Source organism: Otolemur garnettii, unplaced genomic scaffold (genome assembly GCF_000181295.1).
Source record: "Otolemur garnettii isolate 467f Iridium unplaced genomic scaffold, OtoGar3 scaffold00253, whole genome shotgun sequence".
Lineage (NCBI taxonomy): Eukaryota > Metazoa > Chordata > Mammalia > Primates > Galagidae > Otolemur > Otolemur garnettii.
The window spans coordinates 1,131,581-1,142,535 of NW_003852648.1; the positions used below are offsets into that span (position 1 = coordinate 1,131,581).

The 10,955-nt window shown below is 36.0% G+C and overlaps 1 protein-coding gene across 1 annotated transcript; it reads right to left on the reverse strand.

The window, feature by feature from the left end:
* Positions 1-9,411: 9,411 nt before the first annotated feature.
* LOC100944698 (olfactory receptor 13G1) lies at positions 9,412-10,446 on the reverse strand. Its single transcript, XM_003802667.2, has one exon. The coding sequence runs from the start codon at positions 10,428-10,430 to the stop codon at positions 9,507-9,509; it is 924 nt and encodes a 307-aa protein (XP_003802715.1). The 5' UTR covers positions 10,431-10,446; the 3' UTR covers positions 9,412-9,506.
* Positions 10,447-10,955: the final 509 nt, after the last annotated feature.

The following is a 10,955-nucleotide window of genomic DNA, read 5'->3' on the forward strand; positions in this document are numbered from 1 at the left end:
CTTTTGTTGGAAGATTTTTTTTATTGTTTTTTATTGTTTCTTTAGTCTCATTGCTTGATGTTGATGTGTGAAAGATGTCTATTTCTTCCTGGTTATGTCTAGGGAGATGATATTATTCCAGGAATTGGTCCATTTCCTCCACATTGTCAAATTTCTGGGCATAGAGTTTCTTGTAGTAGTCAGAGATAATTTCTTGTATCCTGTTGTATCTATTGTTATTTCCCCTTTTTCATTTCTGATTGAAGTTATTAAATGAGGTTATTAACTTTTTGTGACTAATCTGGCTGAAGGTTTATTGATTTTTATTTTATTTATTTTATTTTATTGACTCAGTTTTTTAGGGAACCAACTTTTTGTTTCATTAATTTGCTGAGTGATTCTTTTATTTTCAATTTCGTTTATATCTAATTTAATTGTGGTTATTTCTTCTGCTAGGTTTGGGATTGGATTGCTCTTTCTTTTCTGTTTCCTTAAGATGATTTGACATGTTGTTGATGTGTTCTCTGTCTGTTTTTTAGATGTTGGCATCTAATGTGATAAATTTCCTACTTAGGACTGCTTTTGTAGTATACCATGGTTTTGGTAGCTTGTAGCTTCCTTGTTGTTATGTTCAAGGAATTTAAGAATTTTCTCCTTTATCTTTTTCTTGACCCAACTGTCATGCAGCATAAGGTGGTTTAATGTCCATGCCTTTGTGTGGGGATGAAAATTTTTGTTGAAGTTGAGTTCCACGTATATTGCTTTGTGGCCTAAAAAAATTATAATGTATAATTTCATTTTTAAAAATTTTGTTGAGGTTTGATTTGTGTCCAAGAATATGATCTATTTTGGAGCATGTTCCAAGGGCTGATGAGAAAAATGTATATTTCTTAGCTTTGGGATGATGTGTTCTGTTTATTGAGCCCATTTGTTCTAGGGTTGTATTTACATCTCTTATATCTCTGTTTAGTTTCTGTTTAGATGATTTGTCCAGTTCAATCAGAGGGGTCTTAAAGTCCCTAGCTATTATGGTGTTATAGGATGTCATATTGCTTAAACCAATTAGTTATTTTTCATAAGTCTGGGAACATTTAAGTTAGATGCCTTGATATTTAGATTTGAAATGTTCTTGTGATATATTATTCCCTTGACCAGTATGAAGTGGAGACCATCTTCTTCCTTCTTAAATTTAGTTGTTTAAATCCACTTGTATCTGAAAATAAAATTGGGACCCCTCCTTTCTTCCGTTTTTCCTTTGCCTAAAATATTGTTTTCCAACCCTTTACCCTGAATCTTTTTGTCTTTCAAGGTTAAGTGTGTTTTCCTCTAGACAGCATATGGATGGATTGTGCTTTTTTATCCAGTCATCCAGCATGTCACTTCATTGGGGAATTCAAGACATTAACATTTATTGAAAGAATTGATAAGCGTGGTGAGTTCTATTCATCTATCATCTTATTTTGTGAAGTACATGGGAATATACTTAAGAAAGGATGTGAAGGATCTCCACAGAGCGAACTGTGAAACACTAAGGAAAGAAACAATAGAAGCATGTTAACAAGTGGAAGAACATACCATGCTCATGGCTGGGAACAATCAGTCAAAATTATTTTAATGTCTATATTACCCAAAGCAATCTACAGGTTTAATGTACTTCCTATTAAAACACCACCATCATACTTTGAAGAGCTTGAAAAAAATAGTTCATTGATTTGTATGGAACCATTAAAAATCCTGAATAGGCAAAACAATACTAAGAAATCCAAACAAATCGGGAGGCATTATGTGATCAGACCTCAGTATATACAAGTCTGTAGTGATTAAAACAGCAAGGCATTGGAATAAAAATAAAGATATAGATCCATGCAACAGAATTGAGAACCTAGAGATAAAACAAGCCTTATATCATTATCTAATCATTGACAAAGCAAAGCATAACTGGGGGACAGAATCCCTATTTAATAAATGATGCTGGGAAAACTGGACAGTCATGTGTGAGGAATTGAAACTGAACCTGCCTCTTTCACCATTTATAAAAATTAACTCATGTTGGATAAAATATTTAAATCTGAGACATGAAATTATAAGTACCCCAGAGGACAGTATAGGAAAAACTCTTAATGATATCAACCATGGGAAATAATTCATGAAGAGAACCAGTGGCAACCACAGCAACAACAAAAATAAGTAAGTGGGAGTTGATCAAATCAAAAACCTTCTGCTCAGGTAAGGACACAAACAACAGAGCAAATACACAACCTTCAGAATGAGAAAAGATACTCATATGTCATAATCGACAAAGCACTAGTAACCAGAATATACAATGAACTCAAGAAAATCAACAAGGAGAGAGCAAACAATCCAATTAATCAATGGGCAAATGACGTGGACAAAACCTTTTCCCAAGAAAACAGACAAGTGGCCAACAAACACATGAAAAAATGCTCATCATCCGTAAGTATCAGAGAAATGCAAATCAAAACCACTTTGAGATGTCACCTAACCCAGTAAGAATAACTCACATCACAAAGACCCAAAGCTGCAGATTCTGGTGGGGTGCAGAGAGAAGGGTACAGTTTTTTATTATTGGTGAGTTTGCGAACTAGTACAGCCTTTTTGGAAAGAAGTTTGGAGATTCCTCAAAGAACTAAATGTGGTCCTCCCATTTGAATCCCCAATCTCCTTACTAGATATCTACCCAGAAGAAAAAGAAATCATTTTGCCATAAGGACATTTACACTTCAGTTTACAATTTTCATTTCAATTCACAATTGCAAAGGTGTGGGAAAAACCCATGAATAGATTAATAAACCATGGTATATGTATACCATGGAATACTATTCAGCCATAGAAAGATGGAGACTTTGCATCTTTTATATTTACCTGGATGGATTTGGAGAACATTCTCCTAAATGAATTCTCTCAAGAATCGAAAAGCAAGCATGCCATGAACTGAGCACTAACCTGAAAGTATTTTATCATCAAAAACTACAGGTCCACATGGGAAAAAAACAATGAAATTCAAGAAGGGGGTAGGGGACTTGTATGTTCCCACCTGTCAGGCATAATGTATATGGTACACTTTGGACTTTACTTTACAAATGCAAATACTATAACCTAATTGTATGTACGCTCATACTAACCTGAAGTTAAAAAAGAATAAATTTTAGAAAGGATTTATACAAAACATATTCATGGGTTTTTTCCATGCCTTTGCAATTGTGAATTGAAATGCAAATTGTGAACTGAAGTGTAAATGTCCTGTGAAGTTAATTATTTTAATGTTTATATTTAATGATTATGACTTTGTGTATTTCTTCCCAGTAAATAAAATTTATCAGAGCAGATAAAATACTATTCAGTAATTCTTTCACTCTATTATTTTCCTATGTGTCTTCTAATTCCTAATTTTATTATAATTTATATATGAATGAATAATATATAGTTTTTACCTTCAAGGTTTTTAGTGCTTGCTAGTTTAGTGCACAAAACTATACATGTTGAGATAATACTGATATATAATATAGGCAGAATAAAGTAAGTACCCAAAGAAGTGTGAGAAATGTACCTTTTGCTCTCACTGAATTGTGAAACCCCAAACACTATTGAAGATCAACAATAAAGGATATTTTTACTGATAAGGTAAATTTTTAAAATATTTCTGTAGTTATTTAGAGGGCTTCTCCTTGATAAGGAACTGAGGATGACTGTTTCAAAAAATATAATATATATAGATCTTTTTAATAATAGTCGTAATAATAGAAGACTCTAATTAAAACAGAGCTATCAGAATTCATTATCCACCACCCCAATTATTTTCCATGAGTTTTTTATCACTAGGCCGCTTAATTTGGTTGGTGAAGAGTGTTGGTTTCACTCTTCCAGAAATAGCCTCACTGAAGATAGGAGATGGATGTTCACAGTTTTATTATGATGACTCAATTTATTCTCACAGGCATCTCTGACCTCTTTCAGGTGTCCTACCCTCTTTTGGTGGTCTTTGCTATTGTCTGTCAGAACCAGTGGTGGGAAATGGAGCCATTCTCTAGGCCATTGGGACTGAGATAAGTTGCACACCTCCTATGTATTACATTTTAGCAAATTTATTCATTTTAGACATATTCTGCTCATCAGCTACTATCCAAAGATGCCTGAGAATCATTTTTTTTTTCTTTTTTTTGTGACAAAGTCTTTGTCATCTTCGGTGGAGTACCATGGCATCATAGCTCACAGCAACCTCAAATGCTTGGGCTCAAGAGATGTTCTTGTCTCAGCTTCCCAAGTAGCTGGGACTACCTACGTCTCCCACACCAATGAGCTATTTTTAGAGACAGGGTCCAGCTTTTGGTCAGGGTGCTCTCAAACTACTGATCTCAAGCTGTCTGCCCACCTTGGCCTCCCAGAACTGAGAATCTCTTGACTAAGGAGCACATTTTTGTTGAGTGTGCTTTGCCACTGTATTTCTCTGTCATGGCTTATGGGCTGGTATGTGGTCATTTAAGATACTTCCTCCTTCCTTACACCTGATGATGACCAAGATTCTCTTTGTCTAGCTGATTTCTGGGACCTGGGCTTTGTTTCTCAATTTTCTCCACATACTGTTCTCCTTCTGCCATCTTTTTCAAAGCATAATCAAGTTAACCAGTACTATTTAGATATTCCACCAGTGATAGCCCTGTCATTCTCTTCTACCTACATGGCAGAAATGCTTGCTTTAGTGTTTGGAGGTATCTTGGGGATCATCACCTACCTAACCACCTTTATCTCTTACATATACATCATCTCCACCATCCTTAACATACAGGCTCTGGAAGGGGAGGACAAAAGTCTTCTTCACATGTACTTCCCACCTCTTGTGGTCAGTCTGTTTGATAGGACAGGTATGTTTACCTGCATGAGTCCCTCCTTTAGTCAACACTCCCCTGCACAATACAGGCTCATCTTCATGGTACATGGAATGATTATACCAATGTTAAACCTCATCATCTACAGCCTGAGAAACATGGAGTTAAAGGAGAGTTCAGAAAGTCTTGTATCAAAGAACATGTTTACAGCAAATATAATGTTAAATCAGAATGACCCAATGTTCCACTTTGAATTCATAGAATAATATTTTTCCATCAAAATATAGAACATAAGCTTACATATGCATGGAAATTTATAGACATATATGACATATAAATTTAATTATACATATATATTTATAATTTATACGTATATGTACATACATGTATATACCCCTGACCTACAGCCTACCATTTCTCCAAGGAGGTGTAATTACCTTTATAGGAAACAGTTTGTAGATACCATAATCTCATACTGGAAGTATTCAATGCTGTTGTATTAATCATTATTTCTAACTCTATTTAGTGGACAAAGCTAGGGCATATGTATATTTTAAAGTGAAATATATCATGAGTTCTTGTATTTTTTAATCTTTGAATTTTTGTTGTTAAAGAAAATGGTGGTTTTGTGTGAAAGAATTGTTATAAAAATGTTTAAAATTTTTCAGAAGAGCTTTGTATTTGGGTTACATCACATTAAGGATATAGTCAAATTACTTTGACAATCATTTGGAATAATTCTTATCTAAACATTTTTTATTAATACAAATTCCAAAATTTCTTTTTCTTTTTTTTTAGAGACAGAGTCTCACATTAACAGCCTCAGTAGAGTCCAGTGATGTCACATCTTACAGCAACCTCCAATTCCTGGACTTAGGTGATTCTTTTGCCTCAGCCTCCCCAGTAGCTGGGACTACAGGTGCCCACCACAACACCTGGATATTTTTTGTTGCAGTTTGTCTGGGGCTGGGTTTGAACCCGCCATCTTCAGTATATAGGGCTGTCGCCCTACCCACTGAGCCAAAGGTGCTACCTCCAAATTCCAAAATTTCATGAGTTATTTCATGATATTTGCATGTTACCTAGTTAAAAATTCATTTAAAATTTTATTTATTTATTTATTCATTCATTTATTCATTTATTTATTTTAAGATAGAGTCTAACCATGTTGCTCTCTATAGAGTGTGGTGGCATAACAGCTCACAGCAACCTCAAACTCTTGGGCTTAAGCAATTCTCTTCCCTCAGCCTCCTAAGTTGCTGGGACTACAGGTGCCTGCCACAACACCTGGATATTTTTTGTTGCAGTTGTCGTTGTTTAGCTGGCCCGGGCCAGGCTTGAACCTGCCAACCTTGGTGTACATGGCTGGTGCTGTAACCACTGTGTTATGGGTGCTGAGCCAATTTATTTATTTTTTTGAGACAGTCTTACTCTATTGCCCTGGGGTTAAGTGCTGTGGTATATCATAGCTTACAGCAACCTTTAACTCCTGGGTTCAAGCAGTCCTCTTGCCTAAGCCTCCCAAGTACCTGGGACTACAGGTGCGTGCCATAGTGCTCAGCTAATATTTCTATTTTTAGTAGAGATGGGGTCTTCCTCTTTGCAGGCTGGTCTCAAACTCCTGAGTGTAAGCAACGTACCTGCCTCATCCTCCCATGGATGGATGGGATTTCAGGTCTGAGCCACCACATCTGGCCTAAATTTTATTTTATTTTATTTTATTTTCAGTTTTTGGCTGGGGCTGAGTTTGAACCCACCACCTCCAGCATATGGGGCCAGTGCCCTAGTCCTTTGAGCCACAGACACCACCCCCTAAATTTTATTTTAATTGATAGGTAATGTATGTATTTGTGTGGTATATGAGATGTTTTGAGAAATGTTTGCAATGTGCAGTGGTTAAATCAAGCTAATTAATATCTCTAATTAATATCATCTCAAATACTTATTTTTGTGGTGAAAACATTTAAAATCTACTCAACAATTTTAAAATATACAAGGTATTATAATTCTGTATAATCATCATTCTGTGCAGTGTAATACATCTTATTTTTCTCTTGTCTAACTTAAAGTTTTTCCTTTTTTATCACCATCTTCCTTTGCCGCATCCATTCCTCTTCCCCACTGTTCTACTTTTTACCTATATGAGTTTAATTTGTTTAGATTCTACATATAAGTGAGATCATGTACTCCTTGTTTTTCTCTGCCAGGTTATTCCAGTTAGCATAATGTCTTCAAGTTTTATCCATGTTGTCACAAAAGACAGAATTTTCCCTTACTTTAAGACTGACTAGGCTCAATGCCTATAGCTCAGCAACTAAGGGTGCCAGCCACATACATTGGAGCTGGTGGGTTGAATCCAGCCCAGGCCTGCCAAACAAGAATGACAACTGCAATGAAAAACTAGCTGGGCGTTGTGGCGGGTGCCTGTATCTCAGCTACTTGGGAGGCTGAAGTATGAGAATTGCTTAAGCCAAGAGTTGGAGGTTGATGTAAGCTGTGATGCCAGGGAACTCTACTGAGGGTGACATAGTGAGACTCTGTCTCAAAAAAAAAAAAAAAAAAAAACTGACTAGTATTCCATTCATGTATTTACTGTATTTTCTCTGTCAATTTATCTGATGGTGGACACCTAGGTTGCTTTCATATCTTAGCTATTGTGAATAGTGCTATAGTGAACGTGGGACTGCAGATCTCTCCTTGGCACATTGATTTTAATTACTTCAGATATATACCCATGAATGAGATTGCTGGATCATATGGTAACTCTATTTTTGGTTTGCTGAGGAATCTCCATACTGCTTTCCACAATGACTGTATTTTTTTTTAAAAGTGGGAAAGTTAACTTCTTTTTGGAAGAAACTAATTGTATAGGGAAAATTAAGACTAGATGTTTAAAAACATATCTACTATTATGTGATTGTCATTTTGCTGGCAAAAATGATGTAAACAGATGAGGTTTAAAAGCTCACACATGGGCAGTGCCTGTAGCTCAGTGAGTTGGGCACCAGTCACATACACTGAGGCTGGAGAGTTCAAACCTGGCCTGGGCCAGCTAAAACAATGACAACTGCAACAACAACAACAAAAAGCTGGGCATTGTGGTGGGCACCTTTAGTCCCAGCTACTTGGGAGGATGAAGCAATAGAATCTCTTAGCCCAAGAATTTGAAATTGCTGTGAGCTGTGATGCCATAGCACTCAAACCAGGGTGACACAGTGAGACTTTGTCTCAAATAAATAGATAAATAAATAAATAATAAAAGCTCACACAGGCATACTTTTATACAGAAATAGAATTCTTTAATCTGTTTTAAAATTACCCAAAGAAGAACCCCAAATAAGTTTATTACCCAACTTAAATGAAAAAAAAAAAAAAAAAACAGCTTCAGTTTTACCTGTAAGGCCAAATTCTACCACGTTTGCCTGATTGTAGACATATATTGTAAAAAATTTCATGATTTAATAATCACAACAAATAATAATGTTTGCTGTTCCATAATAATGTTTGATGTTCCATTTTTGGCTAAGATGTGTATTTATATTATGGTGGCCTCAATTTTAGCATTCTCACTTTCTCCATCTAGTTTTATTTCATCCTTTAGTTTGTAACCTCAAATCTACATTTATGATGTATTTGCTGATAGATACTAATAGTAATTGGTATAGTGCTAAAACCCCCTTTCCCCCTGAATGTTTACCCTAAATTGTTTTCAGGGATGCCAAGTACCTGCTTTCAAAATTTGCTCTTCCAGTTAGTGCTTACAACTTGAGATGGTGCAATAATATAGCTATAGTCAATGTGGTATAGGTTGTATTTACTGAGTGGGTGATTTTTATAAAAATAATAGACAAAAACTTCATTTGCCCTGTGACATCTCCATCTTTAGCCTTCATTCTAAGTAGCTCATGGATGAATTGCCTAGTAATACAGAAGCCATTCATGATTCTGGGGAAAATATTGTTGAATGGTACAGCCAGAAGACTGAAAGAACCTATTTCTTTGATGACATAATTGAACTGCCATATATGCACTATTGACTCCCTGACAGCAGACTTTTGTCACATGAGGCACATCTCTACTTACTGGTTTAAAATGGTTGAAGTGGTATTCTCAGTTATTTCACCCAAGCATATGGAGACTTAAGAATTTTCCCAGTAATTTCCTTCAGTAGGACAAAAGTTTTCTCCAAAGAAATCTATCTAACTTAATGAGGTCAAAAGCCAGAGTAGATGCTTCATTATTCTAAGTGAATTAATGCTACCTCTTAAGGAACGGCAAATTTCATTACGTACACTAATTCTGTCTATCTTACATTTACATATAAACAAATACATGACACAAAATACACAAAGTATTTTGTGATATGTGGTGTCTGATGTGCAGATGCATTTATAGGTAAATGTGCACATTCATATATACAAAGTAGAAATTAATGTATGTATTTATAGAAAGTTGTTGGGATACATATTGTAACATATGTTTATGTGAAAGTTTATATTGCATTATAAACATTCTTCATATGAAGCTTATGGAATTGTGGGAATCATGAGGATGCTAGGAACAGAGCATGGATAAGAGGGATGGGAAAATTTGGGATGGAGATAATTGTGAAAGATCAGTAAAACCTAAATTGTTAGAGGAGATAATTCTAAAGCAGAAAAACAATGATGCCTCTTGAAACCACTAATGTTTTAGAAATGCAAGCACTTTTCTAATCCCTGCTTGCATTTTCTTATTACGGAAACTATACACAATTGGGTTTAACGTGGGAGTGACAAGAGCATAGACTGCAGCTACCACCTTGTCCTTTTTAAATGTGTAGCTGGAAGCAGGGCGAATATAGGTATAGATTACAGGGGAGTAGTAAAGGGACACCACTATGAGGTGGGATGAGCATGTTGAGAAGGCCTTCTGCTTGCCTTCGGCTGTGTGGATGCGGAGAATAGCAGCAACGATAAAACCATAGGAGATGCAGGTAAGAGTGAAGTCCCCTATGGCCAGGGTAATATCAGCAACATACACCATCATTTCATTCATTCTTACAGGGCTGCAGGACAAAACCAATAGTGCAGGTATCTCACAGAAGAAGTGGTCGATGGTATTTGGCCCACAGAAAGTCAACTTTAGGATGAGACCTGTGTGCACCCAGGAATTGGTTACTGCAACAGCCATGACAATGCTGAGCAGGGCCACACACATATGGTGGTTCATAATAGTGCTGTAATGAAGAGGGAAACAGATGGCTATGTAACGGTCATAGGCCATGGTGGTAAAGAGAACCATCTCAGCTCCCAGGGACCATGTGAAGAAGAAGAGCTGGGCCATGCAGCCCCCATAAGAAATGGTCTTTCCTGACATCATCATAGTTCCTAGCATCTTTGGTATGATGCTTGTTGTGCAGATGATGTCCACAATAGCCAGTGCCAGAAGGAAAACATACATGGGAGTATGCAAGGTGTTGTTACAGAGTATAGCAATGACAATAAGCATATTACCAAGAAAAGCCACAAGATAGATGAAAAGAAAAACAAGGAAGAGAATTCCCTGGAGTTCAGGGTTTTGGGTGAAGCCCAGAATAATAAACTCAGTTATGTTGCTCTGGTTCATCCTGCTTGGGCGATTAAATGGCAGACATTGCACAGGGTGAACAACTGACAATTAAAGTGAACTGTGTATTGTTATCAGGAGATAATGTGGGGGAGAGGTGGGAAGGGTATGTTTACCTAATGATTTGATTATTGATTTGATACAAATTGCAACATGAATTTCCTTATGATGGAGTTCTTTTCTTCCAGGAAATATCCACTCTTCTCCAGAAAGATTTCATTCTCTGATGTGTATTTTTCCATGGAAGAATCAAATAAATTGGAGGCAGTGGTTGAGCAGAAAAACCTAAGAAAAATAAATGACTTCAAATATTTTAATATTTTCATTTTGTCTTAAAACTTGTTTGTGTATTATCAATCTATCCATCTATATATCTTCAGTGGAAATATGCAAATAATTACATATCTCAACAGTTCCGTTAATTGCATAGTATGTTTACATATCTTTGAAATATATATCAGCACAGACATATCTGAAACAATGGAAGCTGACAAGGCTAATTATAATTTGAATATTTCAGGTAAA